Below are 20,496 nucleotides of genomic sequence, written 5' to 3'. Positions count from 1 at the left end.
ATTTTGAGGCCGTCCCTACCCCCTACCCCCCCTACCCCCCCCTCCCCCCCCCTACCCCCCCTCCCCCCTCCCCACCCACACTCTCCTTTCGTTCACAGGCACGACATGGCACTCACCTCGTTTGGGGAACCGATGGAGGACAGGATGGACGAGCTCGACTCGCTGCTGGCTGACATTTCTGCCGATGTCGACTCTCTCGATAACTTTGACTCGGCTCCACAGACCGCTACGGTGGTGACGCCGGCTCCTGCTCCGGCCGCCGCTACCAACGATGCTCCCGACTACGATGAGGATATGCTGGAGGATCTGCTTGGTGAGCTCGAGGATGCTTCGCCCGAGCCCGCAGCTCACACTCAGGCCGCTACCCCGGCCCCGCTCCCGCTGAGGCCGCTACCCCAGCTCCGGCTCCGGCTCCGGCTCCGGCTCCGGCTCCGGCTGTCACGCCTGCAGCAGACAACGACCAGGATGATCTCGATGATCTGCTCAACGATCTCAACGACGACTCGTCGGCTGCAGACTCGGCCGCAGCCCCAGCTCCGGCTCCGGCTCCGGCAGCGTCGTCGGCGCCCGCCTCTACGCCCGCCCCGGCGCCCGCCCCGGCGCCCGCCCCGGCAGCGTCGTCGGGCCCCAAGACTTGCTCAACCTGCCGCCAGCAGATCGAGGGCACCTTCCTCGAGGCTATGGACACGACCTTCCATCAGGCATGCTTCAAGTGCGCCAAGTGCTCGACGGCGCTCGGCACGGTCCCGTTCCACCCCAAGGACGGCCGCCCGTACTGCTCCTCATGCTACCACACCTCGTTTGCCAAGATGTGTGGCCGGTGCAACCAGGTCATCTCTGGCTCGTGCCTTGAGGCGCTTGGCAAGTCGTGGCACGAGGGATGCTTTGCCTGCACCTCGTGTGGCAACCCGTTCCCTTCCGGAGAGTTCATTCCGCGAGGCTCCGACCCGTACTGCACCTCTTGCTTCCACGCCCAGTTTGGCGTCAAGTGCGCCGGCTGCGTCCAGCCCATCTCGGGCGACTTTCTCAACGCCTGCGGCAAGAAGTGGCACTCGTCCTGCCTCAAGTGCCAAGGTTGCGCCTCGGCGCTGCCGGATCTTTCGTTTTACGAGAAGAACGGCCAGCCCATGTGCAACACCTGCTTTGCCAACTAGCCGCCGCTAAAGTTACCCAGCCAATCCCTCCAGCACCTCGTCCACCGCCCGCACAAGCAGCGGCGACTCGCGAATCTCCGTCGCGTCCGAGAACACGTACAACTTGCTCAGCCCGGCCCGGCGCGCCACAAACGTCACAGACACTGCATTTGGCTCGCCGCGCACCCGCTGAACCTCTGCTGCGTGGATACCCAGCCGCGCAGTCACAACATGTGGCGCGCGGAACTGCTCCGACCGCAGATGCACCGTCAGTGCCACCCCAACCGACGCCGTAAACTGCGCGCGCTGACGAAGACCGGTCGGCTTGGCCGGCGACGACACCGCCCCCGCCGCGTCGACCGCATAAGCGCACCGGGGGCACCGCGAGAACCGTGCCTCGGTGTACTGCGTCGCCGCGCGGCTCAGAACCACCGCTTCGTGTGACTTGGCCCGGAGCTTAATCTGCAACGTATCGTGCTCCGCAACCAACGCATCGTATGCTGCGCGTAGCTCGTCGTGCGTCATCTCCAGCTTGTGGTAGAGCTCACGGTAAGAGGCATCGCCCACACGCGTGGGCTGCTCCTCACTCCGCGACTCGCCTAGCACCGCCAGCGACGAGTTGATCGACGCTTCGAGTTCGGCCCGGATCTCCAGCCGAGACGCGTTGACCTCGTCAGCCACCTGACGCCGCTTGAGCATCTCATACTCGGCGAGTACGTCCAGGGCACCCGCGTGCGGCGTGCCACGTGCCTCGTTCTTGACCCCATTTCGCTCGTAGACAGCCCGCGCTGGAGACATCGCCGCACGATCCACCTCAGCCACGGCAAGCTGCTCGCGCAGCTCACGCTCACGCTCGTGCGAGGCATCCATCTCATTGAGTGCCTCCTGAAGCTGTGTGAACAGCTCGCCGTTGCGAGTGCGCATCTGCGACAAGTCGCGCTCGATGGCATCAATGTCACGGAGTGCGCTCAGCCGCCGCTCGCGCCGGGCGATCTTGCGCTCCAGCTCCCGGAGCTGCTCCTCCACGTCGCGGGTCTGCTTCATGAGCACAGAGCTGGTCACTGCAGCCACTGCATACTCGATGTGCAGCTCCAACGCGCGTCGTGCCGTCGCCTCTTCCGCCTGAGTCTTGGCCAGTACACCCTCAAACGCGTCGGCGAGGTCGTCTGGCGAGCCCACCACAAGCCGCGAACGGAGCTCAGCCTCCAGTGCACCTGCGTCCTGGGCCGCACGCTCGGCACGTGCGAGTGCATCACGAACCTCGGCCGCGTCACTTGCCGCTGCCTCGGTCGCTTCGCGCGCTGCTTCAAGCTCCTTCTCCAAATACGCCACCCGGACCCGGGCTGTCTGCTCAGAAGCGCTCGACTGCGCGAGCTGGGCCACCGCCTGTTCTGCTGCAGTACGCGAGTTCTCCAGCTCAGCCTCCAGCTCGGCATGGATGCCGGCAAAGGCATCGGCCCGCGCGCTGGCTGCCGCCACAGCCTCGGCTGCCGCCGCGGCATCAGCCCGTGCTGCCGCCGCATCCGTCTCGGCCGAGCGCGCATGCGCCATCAAACGCTCGAGTTCGGCCTGCAGCCGGGTGCTGTTTCGTGCAGCTTCGGTCGCCGCGGTCTGGCTCTCGGCAAGCTTGCCACGGAGCGTGGTCAGCTCGCTGCGCAGGCTTCGTGCGCTCTTCTCAGCCTCCTCGGCGCGCGCACGCTCGCGAACAAGATCCGTTCGAGCCATGCGCTCGGCCGCGCCAAGCGAAGCCTGCCGCGACGCCGACTCGGCGCCATTCGAGCCCGTGTGCTCGCCTCCGCCTCCACCTCCGCCTCGGGTCGCTTTGGCGGCAAGCGCGGCCTTGTTGGCAGTGTCGACTTCGAGCAGCAGCGACTCGCGGTCGGCGGCCATGGCCTCGAGCTGGTGTACCATGTCCTGCGCCGTCGCCCGCAGCGAGTTGACCTCAGTCTCGTGCTGCGCGTCGGCGGTATTCATCGCCACAAGCAGCTCCGAAAGCAAGTCGTCATACTGCCCGGAAAGGGCACGCTCGAGCGCGAGGAGGTCCGGTGCCTGACGGTCGCGCGCATCCTGCACAGCCACCACAAGCTCGCCCAGCTCGGTCATGAGCGGGCCAAGCGCCGCAAGCGCCGACGAAGCGGTCGGGTTCGCCGCCTCTGCCGCCGCCTCCAGGCTCACCTTGTGCTGAGCCGTGAGCTCGGCAACACGCTGCTGGTACTGCGCAATCTGGTCGCGGAGCGAGGCGATCAGCAGCTCGGCAGCTGCCGCCGCCGCACGGGCAGCATTGGCATCGGCCTCTGCGTGCTCGGTCGCTTCCCGACTCGCTGCCAGCTGCGCCGCGAGGCTCTCAGCCTGATCGACGGCACCCGACGCGGCGCGGAATGCATCACGTGCCTCCGCGAGCTCGTTCTCGAGTGTGCGGAGCCGGGCGCTGAGATGCTGCCGCTCGGCGGCGGCTGCATCGGCCTCGTCGCGAGCCGAGACCGCAGCAGCGCGCTCCGTTGCAAGCGCTCGTTGCAGTCGCGAGTTCTCGTCCAGCGCCGCGCTGAGCGAGTCCTCCAGTCGGGCTGCCGCAGACGCGTCGGCAACCCGCTTTGCCTGTAGCTCGCGGAGCCAGGTCGACTCGGCGTCGTCCTTGGCCTTGAGTGCCTGCTCGAGGCGCGACACTGCAGACGCCGTCTCGCTTCGCCATGCCGTCTGACTCTCGGCCAGCGCTCGTGATGGAGGCGTGGCTGGAGCTGCTGCAGCCGCCCGCGCCTCGGCATCTTGCGCCGCGACCTCAAGCTCCGCTTGCGTCTGGAGTGAAGCCGAGAGCTGCGCCTGGCTCTCAGCGAGGCGAGAGTTGGCAGTATCGAGCGCGGCTCGAAGCGAGACAAAAGCGGTCGATAGCTTGGTAAAGCCGTATGAGGTCAGCCGGCCGTCCTTGGTGTCTGGCAGCGAGAAGCCTTGCGAGGCAAGCTCGGCGAGCAGCTCGGGGTCGACCTCGATATAGTGCGACGACATGCCGGCAGCCGAGCCCGAACTGGAGACGAGCGCAGTTGTCTGCGACCGAGGCACGAGCTCGGCGTCGGCAGCCGGTGCGAGCAGGGTGTGGGCGTGGGCAACCGCCTCGGCCGAGGCGGCAGCCTGGGTGTCGAGCTCGCGCTCAAAAGCCTTGAGCTTGGCTAGATAGTCGGCCATTTCTGGCAGCTCTGCTGGCGACGGCGTGGTGAGCGGGCGGCCAAGAACGGCCGACGAGCCCGAACGGCGCATCGTTGGCGATGAGCCACCGGGAACGAGGAGCCCCTGTACCACCGGAGGCGAGGCGAGGACGCCGTACTCATCATCAATAGGCACACCGAGCTGGTGGTTGACAGCGTGCAGATCACCGAGCAGCGAGCGGAGCTCGCCCATAAACTCGGCGTCGGCGCGAAGCCACTCCTGGCGATCCTTCTCTACAAGGTCGAGCTCCTTGCCGGTCGCACACTTGGCGATGACTTGCAGCTGATCCTGCAGCGACCCGTTGTGGGCCTCCATCGACTCGACACGGTCGTTGAGGGCATCAAGGACTTCCAGCGACGATGCGTGTAGCTTCTTGCGGGCCTCGAGAGCAGTCTGTGTCGTCTCAAGCTCGGCGGCAAGCTGGGCGCTCTTTTTGCGCTCGGCTTTGAGCTCGGCGCTGACGCCTTCGGCCAGATGCAGCTGCTGCTCGGTGGCGGCGGCTGTGCGGGCAGATGCCTCGCGCTCGGCCTCCAGCTCGATGATGCGGGACGAGGCCAGGGCGGCATCGGCGGAGGCGGCCTCAGCGGCGGCGATGGCAGTTGCAGCGTCGGAGGTGGCGGCATCGGTCTGGGCCTCAAGAACGGCAATCATGTCGCGGGCGACGGCGTGGCGAGTCTTTTCGTCAGCGAGCTCCTTGGCAGTGCTTGTTGCGGTTGCGACGACGGCGGCATGCTCGGCATCGAGTGCATTGAGCTTTGCAAGGGCGTCGTCGCGCTGTTCGAGGAGGGCGGCGTTGGCTGTGCGGAGGGCGTCGAGCGACGATGAGATGTCGTCGAGCGAGGCGCGGTCGTTGGCGAGTTGCTGCTCGAGCATAGCCTCGCGAGCAGCCGAGTCGGCAGCGGCGTTCTCTGCGGTGACGAGGGCATCCTTGGCGGCAGCAAGCTCGTCGCGGAGCCTGTTGGCACGCAGCTCCTCCTTGCGCAGCTGCTCGCGGGTGATCTCGTCCATGCGAGCCTTGGCATCCTCGTGTAACGAGGCAAGCTTCTGCTGATGTTCGATGGCCTCGCGCTTAACTTTTGCGTTGTCGAGCAGCAAGGTGTTCGAAGCGGCATGGGCCTCTTCGAGTTCGGCCTGAAGCGTCTCGATCTTGGCCTCGACAGCGGCGCGCGCGTCGGCGGCATTGTTAGCGGCAGTGGCGGAAGTGGCGGCCTTGTTGAGAGCGTCTCGGGTCGCCGAGGCGGCGGCAGAAAGCTCGGCCTCGAGAGTCTGGATGGATGCGCGCTCCGACGTAAGCTCGGCATGGGCCTTGTCGAGCTTCTTCTGGAGAGCGGCGAGATCGGCTGCGGCCTCGGCGAGCTCCTCGTGGAGCTGTACATTGTCCTCGGTCAGCGCGGCGTTGGCTGCGGCTAGGCGCTGAAGCGCAGAGCCGGCCTCGCGGTTGAGCTCGGTTGCGGTGGTGAGCGGGAGGGCGAGGACATCAGGGTCAATGCGGTCTGCGAGGACGGAGGACGTGAGGTCGTCGAGGGTGGCGCAGAGGGCGGAGAACTCAGCGGGAAGGTCTGCGGCGTCGGACGAAGTGGCAACGACGGAGGCGTCAGTGCGGAGCGAGGCCGTCGACCTGGCAGCCGCGCTTAAGGTAGCCTCGAGCGCATTGATCTTTGCGAGGTACTCGGCAGCCTCGACGGCAGCGGTGGCTGAGGCAGCGTTCGCCTCCTGGGCAGCGAGGAGGGCAGTGCCGAGGAGGTTAATGGTGGCCTCGAGAGGGTCGTTGAGCGAGACGGTGGCCGGCGGGGTGATGTCGACAACGCGGGCGTCAACAACTGACGCATCCTTGAGCATGCGCGAGAGGACCAGGGGAGCGAGTGCCGGATCGAGCTTGGTGTCTGTTAGGAGCTGGAGAAGAGCACGATAGATGTCAGTGGAGGCGGCCGAGGCGTCCTCGAGAGCCTGGGCTAGCTCGCGGACCTGGTCATCGTGCTCGCGCTCAAGCGCTGTCAGTGCGTCCTCTGTGCTGCGCAGGACGTCCTCAACCCAGGCTGCCAGACGAGCTGGGTCGTCGGGCAACGGAGTATCGGTGTGGTGGGCGACGACGTCGGAGAGAGCGGCGACGGTGGCAGCCGCGGCGTCGCGCTCCAAGCTTGTCTCGTTGAGCGTCTCTTGTAGCCCGGTGGATGCGTTGTTGAGCGCGACGACGGCGTCTTCCAGCTCGGCGGCGGTGGCGTCTAGCTCGGATATCTTGGCCTCGTGCTCGATAACAAGTGATTCGAGCTCGGAGACCCTAGCATCCTTCTGGGTAATGGTGGCGTCACGCGCGTTCAGAGCCTCGTCACGACTCGCACTCGAAGCCTCCAGCGACGCAATGGTAGCGTCGCGGTGTGCAACATTGGACTCTAGCTCGGAGATCTTGGTCTCATTCTCGACCGCGGTAGACTCGAGCTCAGAGATCTTGGTCTCGTTGTCGGCCACCGTCGACTCAAGCTCGGAGATCTTGGTCTCCTTGTCGGCCACCGTCGACTCAAGCTCAGTGATCTTGGTCTCCTTGTCAGCCACTGTCAACTCGAGCTCGGAGATCTTGGTCTCATTCTCGACCGCGTCGACTCAAGCTCAGTGATCTTGGTCTCGTTGTCGGCGATGATGGCCTCCTTGTCGACCACAGTCGACTCGAGCTCAGTGATCTTGGTCTCGTTTCGACCGCGGCGGACTCGAGCTCAGAGATCTTGGTCTCATTCTCTACCACAGTCGACTCAAGCTCAGTGATCTTGGTCTCATTCTCGACCGCGGCGGATTCGAGCTCAGTGATCTTGGTCTCGTTGTCAGCCACAGTCGACTCAAGCTCAGTGATCTTGGTCTCGTTGTCAGCCACCGTCGACTCGAGCTCAGAGATCTTGGTCTCATTCTCGACCGCGGCGGACTCGAGCTCAGAGATCTTGGTCTCGTTGTCGGCGATGATGGCCTCCTTGTCGACCACAGTCGACTCAAGATCAGATATCTTGGTCTCCCGGTCAACAATCACGGCCTCCTTGTCGGCCACTGCAGACTCAAGCTCCGCGACCGTGCTCTCCCTGCTGGCAAGCGTGCTTCCGTTGTCCGCCACGGCAGACTCCAACTCCGAAATCCTTCTCTCCTTCTTGGTGAGCTCTGCCTCGCTCCGTGCCACCGTGGACTCGAGCTGAGAGATCTTGTCCTCCTTGTCTGAAACCGTTGATTCCAGCTGTGAGACCTTGGCCTTGCTGTCTGCAAGTGCGACATCGCGCTCGCAAAGTGCAGTATCTTGGTCGGCGCCGATGCTCTTCAGTGACGCGATGGCTGCGTCCCTCTCGGCCACTACACTCTCCAACTCGGCGACTTGGGTGTCCTTCTTCTCCATGGCAGCCACACGTTCGAGCGCCGCTGCCTCGAGCTCAGTGATAATGGTATCCTTCTCGGCGATCATGGCGTCTCGTGCACCCATGGCGGCCTCGAGCTCAACTACCGTTGCATCTCGAGCAGCCACAGTCGCGTCGCGCTCGCTCACTGCGGCTTCCAGCTCAGTGATCTTGGCAGCCCGCTCACTCGCAGCCGTGTCGCGGTTGGCTCCGATGCTTTCGAGTGACGCAATGGCTGCTTCCAGCTCGGATATCTTGCTCTCCTTCTCGGCCACGGCCACATCTCGCTTGCCCACTACGGCCTCCAGCTCGGCAATGGAAGCCTCGTGCTTTGCAACTACCTGCTCCAACTTGGCAATCTGGGCCTCATCGTCGGCAATCGCGGAATCGCGCTCAGAGCCCGCGCTCTTGAGCATCGCGATCGTAGCTTTGTACCCGCCACGGTGTTCTCCAGCTCGGACGTGCGAGCTGCTGACTCTGCAACCTGTGACTCGAGACCGGCCTTTGTGTCGGCCGAAGCTTGCAACAGCTGCTGCAGCCGCGCCGCAGCATCGGCCCGTACTGCCTCGTCGTCCGAGTCGACTGCCTCGGCCCCGTGTGCAGCCATCGTCTCCTCGATCGACCCAAGCAAGGCGGCATGTGTCGCCGACTTGGCCTTCAGGTCGCGCAGCTTGGTGTGCAGCTCGGCAATGGTATTGTCTGCGTCCGATGCAGTCGCAGCCTGCACCTGAGCCTCCATGAGAGTCATGCCCAGCATCTCTAGTGTTGCCTCGAGTGACTCTGCCGACGGGATCCCGGCCACTCCATCGATCGTCGCGGCATGGCCTTGGATCTCGCCCAGCACCGCAGGTGTCATCGATGCTTTGCTGGCCTCGTGGATGCCGGCTATAGCCGTCTGGAGTGAGTGTTGCATGTCGCTTTCGGCTGCCTCGAGGCTCTCCACCTTGGCCTGCAGCACTGCTTTGTCGGCATCGGCGTCTCGCACGCTTCCGTCCAACTCATGGACTCGTGACTCAAGCTCGGCAATCGTCCACGCAGATCGGCATCCGATTCGGTCGCTGCCTGCAGCGCCCGCGCAGAAATCGCGTCCTTCTCAGCCTGTGACAATGCAGCCGCCTCGGCTTCCGACGTCAGCGACGCCACCTGTGCCTCCAGCTCAGCGACACGAGACCGGAGCGCATCGCTCTCGTCAGGCTGTGCCTCGGGCTCGGGCTCAGGCTGTGTCCCGAGCTCGGGCTCGGGCTCGGGCTCAGGCTCGGGCTCGGGCTCAGGCTCGGGCTCGCGGTCAGTCTTGAGCGAAAGGCCTTCCTTCGCCTTAGCTTCGGCCTTGCGAAAGTACGAGACGTAGGTGATGACCGAGAGGTCGTCGAGCGGCACGTCCTCGTCTAGAAACTGCTCGACATCGAGAAGCTTGGGAATGCCCAGCTCAGTGTGGGCAACGTCAAAAGCGGTCTTGAGTGTCAGGGCTGCGTCGCCCGAGTTGAGCACTTCTTCGGGCACTCCGCCGGCTACGACGTCATTGATGAGGTGACAAAAGACCTTGCCGTCGCGGAAAGAGCCCTTAAAGTTGGTGATGTCAGTATCAAAGCCTTCGGGCATGGCTCGTCGGACCCACTGGAGGAGAGCGCGCTTGGGTGTCAACTTCTTCCCGTTCTCGTCGTACGCCAGATTATCGTCGTTGAGATACTGAGCAATGTCGACGCGGAGAATGATGACCCACAGTAGGCCCAGGACCGACTTGATGTGCCCCGAGACGATCGAGTCCGAGTCGAGGCCGTGGACCGGAATCTCGTGTTTCTCCAGCCACTCGAGGATCATGTGGACGTTGCCGTTTTTCATAAAGCCCATCCGAGGATTCTTGTTGTACCCGGACAGCTCATCGCCCGAGATGGTCTCCAGCAGCTGGCAGAGCTCAACGCCATCAATCTTGTCCCACACAAACTCCTTCTTCAGTGGCGCCAGATGGAAGTTGGCCCATCCGGTGAAGGTCTACCCACGTCATCCAAACCCGATACCACCCTATATAAGTTTCCATGGTCCTCCTCCTCCTCCTCCCTATCCCTCGCCCCGCACCCGTCTTCCGCTCCGGTCTGGCCTCTTTCAGCTCGCCGTGACTCTCTGCCCCAACGGTGGTCCGCCTTGGCACCTCGGCGGTCGACCACCCGCAGCGACACAAGACAGACAGACAGAGAGAGAGAGAGCCAGTACAGAGAGACAAAGGCGGAGACATGGAAGGTCAAGACAAACAAACATACCTTCAACTGCATCACTGTCCGTGGGTCCATCTCCTCGGACGCTGCCATCCTTCACGCCTCGTCCAAGTGCAGTCTGAATGCCTCTCAGCTGTTCGCCAGCTCACACTTTGCCCGCAGCTGATCGGCTCGGCTCACCCGTCTGACTGGCTGCCCTAGCTGCACCAGTCACTAGGCTCTAATTAATCTCCTCAGCATCTAATGTCTAGGCAAGCAACCTGTAGATGGCCCTTGTCCAAGCGATGGCAAGAGTCAATCGTGCAGTCGATAGCGATGGCAGCCGTCCTTAGTCAATTGTGATGACAAGCAGCCGTCCTTAGTCCATCGTGATGACAAGCAGCCGTCCTTAGTCAATCGTGATGGCAAACAGCCGCACGCAGTCGATAGCGATGGCAGCCGTCCTTAGTCAATCGTGATGGCAAGCAGCCGTCCGCAGTCGATAGCGATGGCAGCCGTCCTTAGTCAATTGTGATGACAAGCAGCCGTCCTTAGTCAATCGTGATGGCAAGCAGCCGTCCGCAGTCGATAGCGATGGCAGCCGTCCTTAGTCAATTGTGATGACAAGCAGCCGTCCTTAGTCAATCGTGATGGCCAGCAGCCGCCCGCAGTCGATAGCGATGGCAGCCGTCCTTAGTCAATCGTGATGGCAAGCAGCCGTCCGCAGTCGATAGCGATGGCAGCCGTCCTTAGTCAATCGTGATGACAAGCAGCCGTCCTTAGTCAATCGTGATGGCAAACAGCCGCACGCAGTCGATAGCGATGGCAGCCGTCCTTAGTCAATTGTGATGACAAGCAGCCGTCCTTAGTCCATCGTGATGACAAGCAGCCGTCCTTAGTCAATCGTGATGGCAAACAGCCGCACGCAGTCGATAGCGATCGCAGCCGTCCTTAGTCAATTGTGATGACAAGCAGCCGTCCTTAGTCAATCGTGATGACAAGCAGCCGTCCTTAGTCAATCGTGATGGCCAGCAGCCGCCCGCAGTCGATAGCGATGGCAGCCGTCCTTAGTCAATCGTGATGGCAAGCAGCCGTCCGCAGTCGATAGCGATGGCAGCCGTCCTTAGTCAATAGCGATGGCAAGCAGCCGTCCTTAGTCCACCGTGATGGCAAGCAGCCGCCCACAGCCGACCGTGATGGGCAGCAGCCACAGCGAGCACAGTCGGCAGTGACTACGGGCCCGACCGACATTCGACTCCAGAAAAGGTCATGTCCAGCCAAGAGGCAACTGAGGTCAGCACGCAGTCTGAGCTGCGGCAGCGCAAGGCCGACCACCAGCCCGGTTCAGCTAGCCATGGCAATGAAGGAGAAGGAGATGGAGGAAGAGGAGCAGATGATGTGAGGAGCAAGAGGAAGAAGAAGAAGAAGAGAGTGGTGCGGCGTCGTCCTCTCCCTCCGCCTGTCTGCTTCTTCCCCTGGTACATCTGCCTCCTCCTCCTCGCCCTCCCCTTCCTCGCTCTCTTCCTCCATGGCCAGATGCTGCTGCTTGGCACAGAGAAGCCACTCGACGCCCTTCCTAAGCACGAACTGGTCTCCGCCTTTGACTTGTACGCCCCATACTCATACCCATGCCCACGCCCCCGTCATTCCTTCTCCCCCCCGCCCCCTTCCCCGGCTCGCCTGGCACCTGTGGCTGGCTGCTGCTGGAGCACCCCCCCCCCTTTGTCGGGCAGTCCTTTTTTCTGGTCCCTTTTCTTCCCCACACTCTGCGACCTCTGATCACCTATCACTCACACACGCACACCTCTGCTTTGGCGTGCACAGCCTCGGTGACATGCATGAGACGTTGTACCACTGGTACGCAGGCCCGGCCATGAACGAGATGATCCGCAAGTGCCAGCTCAAGGATGTGTGGGGCGTGCTTGAGTTTGGTCCGGGGAATGGTGGTCTTGCTCAGTTCCTCCTCGACAAGCGAATGCCGGCCAACGCCACCTACGAGGGCTTTGAGGTCTCTGAGAAGATGTTCCACACCACCGTCCATCGCGTCTCCAAGCACCTCGACACTGGCCGTGCTTGCATCCGCTGGAAGCGCGACGACGATCCGCGCAACGACCTCGCCGTCGGCCGGACTCGCAACTCGAAGCACGGCTCGTCGCGTCTCAACTGGAAGGGCTTTGACGCCGTCATCGCCACCTACGTCCTCGACAAGATTCCGCCCTCGGACATCGAGGCCATCATCAGCTACGCCCACAAAGAGGTCCGCGACGACTACGGCCGGGTCTGCCTCGTCTCGCAGACCCGTGGCAACTCGTTGATCTCCACCTTTGTCACCTCGATGTGGTCCTCGCTCTACGCCATCTACCCGCCGCTCCTTGCCGGCTCGCGGCCCATCCGGACCCGCGACTACCTTCCCGACTCGCAGTGGAAGATCACCCACCACAACGTCATCTCCAAGTGGGGCGTCGCCTCCGAAGTCGTCATTGCCGAGAAGATCCCGCCGCCGCCGCCCACGCCCGTCATCACCGACGCCGCCACCGCCGCTGCTCTCGCCGCCGAAGCAAAGGCTGCCAAGACCTCCAAGCCGCCGGTCATCTCCAAGCCGCCGCCGCCGCCGCCGCCCAAGGAGCTGTAGATTCTCCGCCCATATTGCCCCTGTCTGTCCTCACACGCAAACACGTGCCCATTCACCTTGTCGCGATCACTCGCCTTCTCCCTCCTGTCGCTGCCCGCCTCCCCCCCTTTCAGCTCCGGCCACCACCTCACTCCCGCCATGGCAGCCCCCATCGACGACGACGCCCTAGCAGCTGCATTCACCACTCTCGCATCATCTGCTACATACCAGCACATTCAGACTCCTCTCCCTGGTCCTCCGCCTGATTGTGCACCAACAGGCGACAACATGGTCGATGAGTCGGCCAACTCGGTCGGCTCAGCTGACTCGGTTGGCTCGGACCTGCTGCCGGGGGCCTGGGAGGAGGTATCGGCATCGGCATCGGCATCGGCATCGGATGGCGAACAAGCTCCACACGTAGTCGAGACCATTGCCCCATCGCTTCCGCTGCCGCAGAGGATTGCAGACGACCCGGTCCTGGTAGACCTGCTCCACGCCTGGTACCACGCCGGGTACTGTGCAGGCCTGGTCGCGGCGCGTGGCGATGGTGGCTAGAGCCGTCAACCCTTCGTTTTACATCTTATCGGCCAAGCTCCCATGGTGCCCACGTGGAATGATGACATGTGCACCAAGTGCTGCCCGACCCTCGTGGCGGCCACAAGGAATGATGTACTCTGTTGTTCACTAAGATCAGTCCTGCAGCGACTTGCGCCGCTTGCGCGGCCGGACCAAACCGCGAGACGAGCCCATCTCCGGCAGTGATGAGAATGAGGAGCCTGTGCGCCCGGTCGGGTGCGAGCGGAAAGGGATTGTGTGATAGTCGGCGTCGACGTCGCCGACAAAGTCGTCGTCGATCTTGGGGAGCATAGAGAAGGCCGGGAAGACGCCCGGCGCTTGAGACGCGAGCTCGAGCGCGTCGCGGCGGCGCTTGCGTCTGCTGAGCGCAGTGGGGAGGCCCGGCACGTGGGCCATGCCGCCTGCGACGTCCATCGACGCTAGGCCGGCAAGGCCTGCGTCGGCGTCTTCAGCGGCTGCAGTGTCGGCGGCTGCTCCTGCGGCCAGCGCGTCTGTGATGAGCAGCGAGTTGAGGTCATCAAACTCGACCAGGACCCACTCATCGTCGTCATCGACGTCTTCATCGCTGTCCTGGAAAGCGCCAAACTGGGCGTGGCCGATCAGCAGGCCATCGTCGTCGTCGCCGTCATCGTCGTCACTGAGCGCCCGCATGTGGCGCGGCGGATAAAGATCAGCATCTTCGCCCGCCGCAGCCGCAGCCAGACCATCCATGTCTGCCTGGCCAAGGGCACAGTCATCGGCATCAGGGACAACCATACATGCGGCAAGCTTGGTAGCAAGAGCCCTTGGCTTGAGGGCGTGATGATGAGGAGGATGATGATGAGGCGACGAGTTGGGCGCGGCATGGGCAGACGAAGCCGACGCCGGACCATTATCACCAAATCGTTTTGACGGAGAATAGCCTGCAACTGGAGATGACGGTGGTGGTGACGGTGGCCGACGGAGTGCCTTGCGGACCAGAGAGACCATGGACGACATGGTTGGTAGTCAGCTCGCACGTGCGGGTATGCTTCTTGTTCACCACTTGGATAGCCAGCAAGGGGGGGGATGGAGAAGGGTACAACCAGAGGTACACCAGAGTGTGTCGTAGTATGTGGCGTGGTGGGGGGTGGAGGGTGGGGTGGGGGGGGGGTGGGGGAGTGAGGAAGGGGTGAGGACTGTTAGATTGGTCGGGTGTGGGCTGGTTGAGTGCGGTGTGGTCCACAGTCAGCGCCAATTCGGAATACTCCAAACAGTCTGACTATTTCCGAGATGGCTTCCATATTAGTTCAAATGGCTCCCCCTCCCCTCCCCCCTCCCCTCCCCCCTCCCCCCCCCCTTCCCCCCCCCTCCCTCCTCCTCTTCCTTTCCCTCCCTCGACCTCCTTACGCATTCATTGGTTGTCGTCGAATGAATCACATGCAAGTTCAAGGTCTGCTGCACAAGCTCCCGCTCATCCATCATAACATCTTCCCCATCATCACCTTCCCAGGCACACGCTGGGATGGCAGTGCCTCTACTACAGACCATGCACAGGTGTGCCGGTGTGCCGGTTTACAGCTTGGCTTGTGCGACATGGCATGTCCGGTCGAACATGCTCAGGGCGCACAAGCTGATGGCGCACATGCTGATGGCGCACATGCTGGTGGCGCATTTGCTGGGATATACTGGAGCAGGCTCTACGCGTCGGCATCGGCACTGGCCATGGCGGCGGCTTCGTCGCGGACGCGCTCCATGTAGGCGCGGCCCATGGCGAGGCGCGACTCGACCCAGGCGACCCAGTCGGTGCCATAGCGGGCGGCGCGCTCGGCCAGCGGGACGGCGCTCATGGCCTTGGCCTCTTTCCGGGTGACAAGCACGAGGTTGGCCGGGACCGATGGCGCCGCCGGATCCCACCGAACAAGTGTGAGCCGGCGCGAGGCGTGCCCACGCCGGGCCGACACATTGTGCCACATTTCGATGGCCACATACTTGGCGTCGGCCTTGGAAAAGGTCCAGCCCGGAAAGGCGGCGTCGAGCTCGGCCCCGAGCGGCGACCGCTCCGCCTCGGTCTCCTTGTGTTGGCGTGCATCGCCGGCAAGGTTGGCAAAAAACGCTCGTTGCGGTTCGGCGCGCCCTGGGCGTGGTTCACCACCTTGGACGGCGCAACGCGGGTCTTGGACGCCGGCGCATCCGGGTCGAGCGCAACCTCGTCCGGCACCGGCTCGACGGGGCGGCTGATCTCCATGACGACAAATGCCGCGAGCGCGTTGCCAAACATGGCCGGCACCATGCCGAGGACCGGAATGATCGAGACCCGAAAGTGCAGGTCCGGGAAGAGGGTGTACTCGTCGGGTGCCGCCGCGACCTCGGCCGGCAGTGGCGCGAGCGTCGAGCCGGCCGGCTCAGTCGAGTACACGCACGGGATAGGCTTGGTCAGGCCGCGCTTGCGCAGATCGGCACGGAGCCGCCGTGCAAACGCGTCAGCCGACGTCTCCATGATGTCTGCCACCCGGATGCGCGACGGGTCCGCCCGCGCGCCGGCGCCCATCGACGACACCACTGGAATGTCGTTGTCGGTGCAGTACATGAGCAGGTCGACCTTGGTCTTGCGGTTGTCGATGCAGTCGATGACAAAGTCCGGCGCCTCACCGCCCGCGCCCAGCAGCAGCTCGGCTGCGGCCTCGCCTGTGAACATCAGTGGCTTGGCCACAACCTTGACAGCCGGCGCCGACGCCGCAAACGCCGCCGCCATCGCCGTCACCTTGGGCTTGCCCACGTCCGCCCACGTCGCCGTCGCGTGGCGGTTGAGCGACGAGAGTGTCACTTGGTCAAAGTCAATCAGCACAAGCGTACCCACCCCTGATCGCGCGAGCATGTGCGCGCAGTGCGAGCCGACGCCGCCGCATCCCACCACCACCACCGTCGCCCCACGCAGCCGGCCAAAGCCCTCCTCGCCCAGGAACGCCACGCAACGCTTGAACTGCTGCGCATGAAGGAGCTCATCGTCCGCATCACATCCTCCGCCGATCCCTCCATCGCCCACGCTCTCAGCTCCAGCCCCTGCCCCTGCCCCTGCCCCTGTCTTGGTGTCCGTCCTCGTCGAAGCCGTCGACTCGCTCCGGCTGCCCGCCGCGTAGCGTGCCCCGGCGTAGAATGCAGTCGCAGCCGTCGCTGCCACCGCCGCGCCTACAGCCGCAACTACTCCTGCCTTCATGTGTGGCGTGCTCTCGAGAGAGGTGTGGCGAGAGAACGAACGTGATTCCTGGTCAGAGCGCCGGTGCGAGGGAGGGAGGGGGAGGGAGGGGAGGGAGGGTCGGTGCCTCGCCGTGGATGGCCCACAGGATCGGCCGAACGCCGAATTAGGCCAAACATCATAGCCGCGGCGCAATTGGGAGTAAAAGCGAACGACGGCGAAGAAGTAGCCGTCGAGGAGCACGTTCAGGAGCCTCAAGGCGATCGTGACAACTCTGAGTAATGCCATCAACGGCTTGCGGAGCTGGGGTGGTAGTATTGCCTCCATTGTTATCTCGCTTGGAGGCGGCTTGTTCCGTCACGGAATGCTTCTGTCAGTGTGGGACGACATCACGGCTGGGAATAGCGCCAAGATCACCATCACCACCACGCTGGTTGCTCACTCACTCCGACTCGACATCGAGCATGATGGCGTGACACAGCGGGCTGAGCTCGTCGCATTTCCACAGCTTGCGCGCATTCCCTCGGTGCTCCTTCAAAAAGAAAAGGCGGGAAGGGCGTGACACAACGCCGCCCATATTGGCGGAAAAGTGTGGAGAACGGGGACGACGACCAAGACGACACGAAGACAACGACCAACAGGATAGCAGAGAGACTGATTGGTACCTAGAGGCAGACACTCGACGCCAGGAAAGAGGCAAGCAAGGGTGAGGTTACTCGTACAAACCCGCACCCAACTACCCCCCCCCCCTTATATACGCCACCGTCATGCGGAGGTGCATGAGTTCCCTTATATACGCCACCGTCATGCGGAGGTGCATGAGTTTGGTCCTCGTCGTGCTGCTCTTGGTGGCCCTGACGAGCAACACGTACCACCTGGGCCAGGTCCCGTACCACCTGGGCCAGGTCCCGTACCACCTGGGCCAGTTGGGCCTCCACTTAATGGGTTCAAGCATGTGCTCGAGCAGCTCTATGGCGATGATCCGACTGTGCGATGGTACGCGTGGCAATGGAGAGCGCATGTTAGGCGGACGGAGGAGGGAGAAAGGGGGACTCACTTGGGTCGAGGCGGCCGTGTGTGGCCGGGTGGCGGGCGGAATGGACGGAATGGGCGATGGTCATCAGCTCACGGGACAAGGCGCTGGTCGAGTTTGCGCATCCACCGCATGGGGTGGATGGGGCATGTTCGCAGAGTTGCAATGATTGTACAAATGAGGTTGAGGCCATCATCTGCACGGCGGACGGCCGGATCGAGGTGTGGCACGGCACCGTCTGTCCGCACCAGCTCGATCCGCCGGTCAACAACCTCACCTTGACCAAGATCCTCACACCAGGCGAATGTTACTCGAATAAGGACATCCGCTCCCATGATGAGGAGAAGGGCTTTCGCAAGTTCGAGTGTCTGGACAGGTTCCCCACGCCGCCGGAGCGGTTTGTACAGGGAATCGAGTTCCATACGTGGTTCGGACCGACGCCGCCGTCCAACGAGACATGCTCGAGCCTGCACTCTCCGCCCGATGCGGTGTTTTACGCCGAGGTTGGAGCATGCATTCCCATGGATTCGGGATTCCTCACCATGGAGTGTCGGTCGGGCGTGCCGGGTGGCCTCCTTTGCTCCACCCCCGACTGTGATCGGGCCAACTGTAACGACGCCGGCTTTCCGCCGGTCGACTTTACCGTCTCGCCTGGATGCAAGCGAGGCTTTGACGACAACGAATGGGTCTACCCGCGCTGCTTTGGCTTCGCCAACTCGGGCGGCGAAGGCTTCCAGGCGTCGCCGGACCACTTTTCGTCGCCGTCGTCGTCGACCTCGATCTCGGTCTACCTCATTGTCGCTGCCGCAGTTGCTTTTCTCATTGTCGCTGCTTTCAAGCGGTCCAAGGCCTCGTCGTTTGCTCTCGCCAACCAGGACCGCCTGGTCTCGGTCAACATTGTGACCAAGATCATGCGCGAGTCGTCAATCATCGGCATTTTCGCCCACCCGGTCGGCGATCCGTACTCGTTCATTCCGCGAATCATAGGCCTGACGCTCTCGCTGCTGCTGCAGGTCTTGTCTGTGGCGGTTGTGGCTGCGCTCAATCTCGACAACCTGGCGGAGCCCGGCGGATCGATCGAGAACATCGGCTCGTCGTTCCTGCTCTCATTTGTGGTGGGCACCATCCTGTCGACGGTGCTGGGTGTGGAGCTGTTCCGGACGACAGTGCAGGACGGCCCGTTCCTTGCAGACGGGCCTAAGGTCCCGCGGGCTGTGGCCATGGCGATCGGCGTAGGGCTGGCGGTGGTGGGTGCCGGCGGCGCAGCATTCTTTCTGGTCGCCGGGCCGGAGGTTGTGGGCGACTCTCACAACATCGACGTCGGCGCCATCCTCGGCCAGATCGGTGCTACTTGGGTCTCCACGTACCTTGTCTCTGAGCCTGCGTTTATCGCTCTCAAATTTATCGCTTGGGGCGAACGGCACATGTGGTCGGTGGCGTGGCTGCTCGCAGCCGGTGGAATCGCCGGCGCAGCGTCGAAACGGACGGCCAAGGTCGGGCCGGCGCACGAGAGCGAGAGCGGAGAGGTTGAGATGACACGGGCGAGCGCAAGTGATGAGAGAAGCGACGTCGAGCATGGGTCAGGGGCCGAGCGCGCAAGCGACGACTCCCAAAGCTAGTCTGCATCCAGCTGCCATGCTCGCCGCAGGCGAGCTTTCGCATCAGTCACTGGATGCAGCGGCAGCAGCCGCGGTAGCCGCAGATGCGGCCAGGCGGGGTGTGGCCATGGCGTCGGCGATGACCTGTGCCGCCACCTGCGGTTCTTCGACGCCCGAGTCCTCGGCAATGAACGGCACAAAGAGGTCAGCCAAAGTCTCAGCGACCTCGAGATGAAGGTGGTGCGAGCCGTCGAGGCGGACGGCCTGCAGATGTGGGACGGCAGCCAGGCGCTCGGCGACAAGCTCATCGGGAATGGGCCAGCCGCGCGAGGCCATGACGAGGACGGCTGGCGCGGCGATGTTGCCGAGAAAGGCGCGGAGCGAGGGCTCGGAGATGCGGTAGGGGGCGGCCATGCGGAGCCGAGGATCGGAGCGCCAGGTAAACTCGCCGGATGGGAGCTGGCGGGTGCCGCGAGCAACGAGGGTGCGAGCGGCGTCGAGGTCCATTGCACCCTTGCCACGGAGGGCCTGGACGAGGCGCTCGGCCATGGCATCGCGCCGCGGATGTGGGCGCGGCGCCGACTTGGCAGAGGCGTACTTGAGCTTGGAGGCAACAAATGAGGCGACGACATCGACCTGGTCGGCATCGGTGGTTGCGGGCAGCGTGCCTGCGCCCTCGATGAGGACGAGTCGGTCGATGGCGTGCGGCCATGCGCCGGCGAGCATGACGGCGATACCGCCACCCATCGAGTGGCCCATCAGAGTGATGTGGGGCGGCTTGTCGGTGCCATCGGCATCGCCGGCAGCAGGCGAGACGCGGGCGGTGTGCGGATCGTGAAGGAGGCCCTCCTGGACCATGAGGCCCATGACGTCGTGGACGTAGTCGACGTAGTGGTAGTTGGCATCGGGTGCGCGCCAGGAAGAGAGCCCGTGACCAGGCAGATCGATGGCCAAGACCGAGTCTGGCCCGCCGGGCGCGGTGACCAGAAGCGGCGCGAGCTTGTCGTACGATGCCGCCGAATCGCACCAGCCGTGCAGGGCGAGGACCCTGCTGCGCGGCTCGTCGCATCCGGGCCGGCGCCACTCCTTGCCGGCAATGGTGAGAGCCCACGGGAGGCTGGCCTCAAACGGCACTGCCTCGACGGCCTCTGCAGCACCGCCAGCTCCTCCGACTTCTGAGCTCATGGTACGGACAGCACTGTTCCCGATGCTCGCCCTGCTGATCTGTGCCAGCTTCTGTCCGAATGCTGCGAGGCCGGTCGAACGCGTCACGCACCGCAGCCGGAACATGTGAGTCAAGTGCCAATCAATGACCGTGAGCGCGGGGCGCGCCGAGCCGCCGAACGCCGCAATCCGCCGCCCAAACACGCCGCACTCTTGGCGGCTGATGACGCCGTAACTACCGTACCCGCAAGATCCACCACCGCCACCACCGCCATCACTTCAGCAGCAGCCTGCCTCCCCGGAGTTGCAGTTGAGGCCAACGTGCAACGTGCACAACCGCCGTCGTACTTGGCGCCTTGGGATCCGGTGTATCCAGTGATGGCAGCCGACGCGCCGGCGAGGGCGTGTGAGGGTTTACTGGCTGGCGGAGACATGCTCTGTTCAATGTCTCGATGTTGCGAGCGAGACGCGCGTA

General features: G+C 63.6%; 8 protein-coding genes across 9 annotated transcripts in view; 4 read left to right on the top strand and 4 right to left on the bottom strand.

Annotated features, from left to right (window-relative positions):
• AMSG_06733 (paxillin) overlaps positions 1-1,447 on the top strand; it is a 1,693-nt gene extending 246 nt beyond the window's left edge. Inside the window, exons 2-3 of the mRNA XM_013901331.1 lie at positions 144-313; positions 358-1,447. Coding sequence (XP_013756785.1) covers positions 145-313; positions 358-1,154 — 966 coding nt within the window. The 5' untranslated portion in view covers position 144 and the 3' untranslated portion in view covers positions 1,155-1,447. The remainder of the gene's footprint in view (positions 1-143; positions 314-357) is intronic.
• AMSG_06732 (filamin-C) lies at positions 1,019-9,999 on the bottom strand (the record flags this gene model as incomplete). Its single annotated transcript, XM_013901330.1, has 5 exons — positions 1,019-6,914; positions 7,024-8,103; positions 8,139-8,674; positions 8,731-9,685; positions 9,952-9,999. The coding sequence occupies 5 exons, from the start codon at positions 9,997-9,999 to the stop codon at positions 1,167-1,169; spliced, it is 8,367 nt and encodes a 2,788-aa protein (XP_013756784.1). The 3' UTR covers positions 1,019-1,166.
• Positions 10,000-11,143: 1,144 nt separating this feature from the next.
• AMSG_06731 (uncharacterized protein) lies at positions 11,144-12,575 on the top strand. Its single transcript, XM_013901329.1, has 2 exons — positions 11,144-11,492; positions 11,710-12,575. The coding sequence occupies exons 1-2, from the start codon at positions 11,155-11,157 to the stop codon at positions 12,515-12,517; spliced, it is 1,146 nt and encodes a 381-aa protein (XP_013756783.1). The 5' UTR covers positions 11,144-11,154; the 3' UTR covers positions 12,518-12,575.
• A 209-nt stretch (positions 12,576-12,784) lies between these two features.
• Positions 12,785-13,748, top strand: AMSG_06730 (uncharacterized protein; the record flags this gene model as incomplete). Its single annotated transcript, XM_013901328.1, has 2 exons — positions 12,785-13,043; positions 13,159-13,748. 2 exons carry the CDS (start codon positions 12,785-12,787, stop codon positions 13,182-13,184), a joined length of 285 nt encoding a protein of 94 aa, XP_013756782.1. The 3' UTR covers positions 13,185-13,748.
• AMSG_06729 (uncharacterized protein) lies at positions 13,162-14,196 on the bottom strand. Its single transcript, XM_013901327.1, has one exon. It carries the CDS (start codon positions 14,048-14,050, stop codon positions 13,187-13,189), a length of 864 nt encoding a protein of 287 aa, XP_013756781.1. The 5' UTR covers positions 14,051-14,196; the 3' UTR covers positions 13,162-13,186.
• Positions 14,197-14,730: 534 nt separating this feature from the next.
• On the bottom strand, positions 14,731-16,247 carry AMSG_06728 (uncharacterized protein; the record flags this gene model as incomplete). The annotated part of the gene is made up of 2 exons (XM_013901326.1): positions 14,731-15,105; positions 15,201-16,247. The coding sequence occupies 2 exons, from the start codon at positions 16,245-16,247 to the stop codon at positions 14,731-14,733; spliced, it is 1,422 nt and encodes a 473-aa protein (XP_013756780.1).
• Positions 16,248-17,107: 860 nt separating this feature from the next.
• On the top strand, positions 17,108-18,967 carry AMSG_06727 (the record flags this gene model as incomplete). Of its 2 annotated transcripts, none has more annotated exons than XM_013901324.1 (2): positions 17,108-17,222; positions 17,351-18,967. In XM_013901324.1, the coding sequence occupies exon 2, from the start codon at positions 17,781-17,783 to the stop codon at positions 18,876-18,878; it is 1,098 nt and encodes a 365-aa protein (XP_013756778.1). In that variant the 5' UTR covers positions 17,108-17,222; positions 17,351-17,780. The 2 variants fall into 2 exon arrangements, with proteins under 2 accessions (XP_013756778.1, XP_013756779.1); XM_013901325.1 differs by having other exon boundaries at positions 17,217-17,396; positions 17,448-18,878.
• On the bottom strand, positions 18,628-20,455 carry AMSG_06726 (alpha/beta hydrolase fold protein; the record flags this gene model as incomplete). The annotated part of the gene is made up of 2 exons (XM_013901323.1): positions 18,628-20,233; positions 20,266-20,455. The coding sequence occupies 2 exons, from the start codon at positions 20,453-20,455 to the stop codon at positions 18,921-18,923; spliced, it is 1,503 nt and encodes a 500-aa protein (XP_013756777.1). The 3' UTR covers positions 18,628-18,920.
• Positions 20,456-20,496: the final 41 nt, after the last annotated feature.

Source organism: Thecamonas trahens, assembly GCF_000142905.1.
Source record: "Thecamonas trahens ATCC 50062 unplaced genomic scaffold supercont1.30, whole genome shotgun sequence".
In the NCBI taxonomy this organism is placed as follows: Eukaryota; order Apusomonadida; family Apusomonadidae; genus Thecamonas; species Thecamonas trahens.
Note: the sequence above shows the minus strand (reverse complement) of the source record. Positions and strands in the feature narration are given on the sequence as shown.

Excerpts from the sequence above, each read along its gene's own strand:
- AMSG_06729 (XM_013901327.1), bottom strand. The coding sequence starts at position 14,050 with ATGTCGTCCATGGTCTCTCTGGTCCGCAAGGCACTCCGTCGGCCACCG.
- AMSG_06731 (XM_013901329.1), top strand. The coding sequence starts at position 11,155 with ATGTCCAGCCAAGAGGCAACTGAGGTCAGCACGCAGTCTGAGCTGCGG. Across the intron at positions 11,493-11,709 it reads CTGGTCTCCGCCTTTGACTT|CCTCGGTGACATGCATGAGA; the intron begins GTACGCCCCATA and ends TGGCGTGCACAG.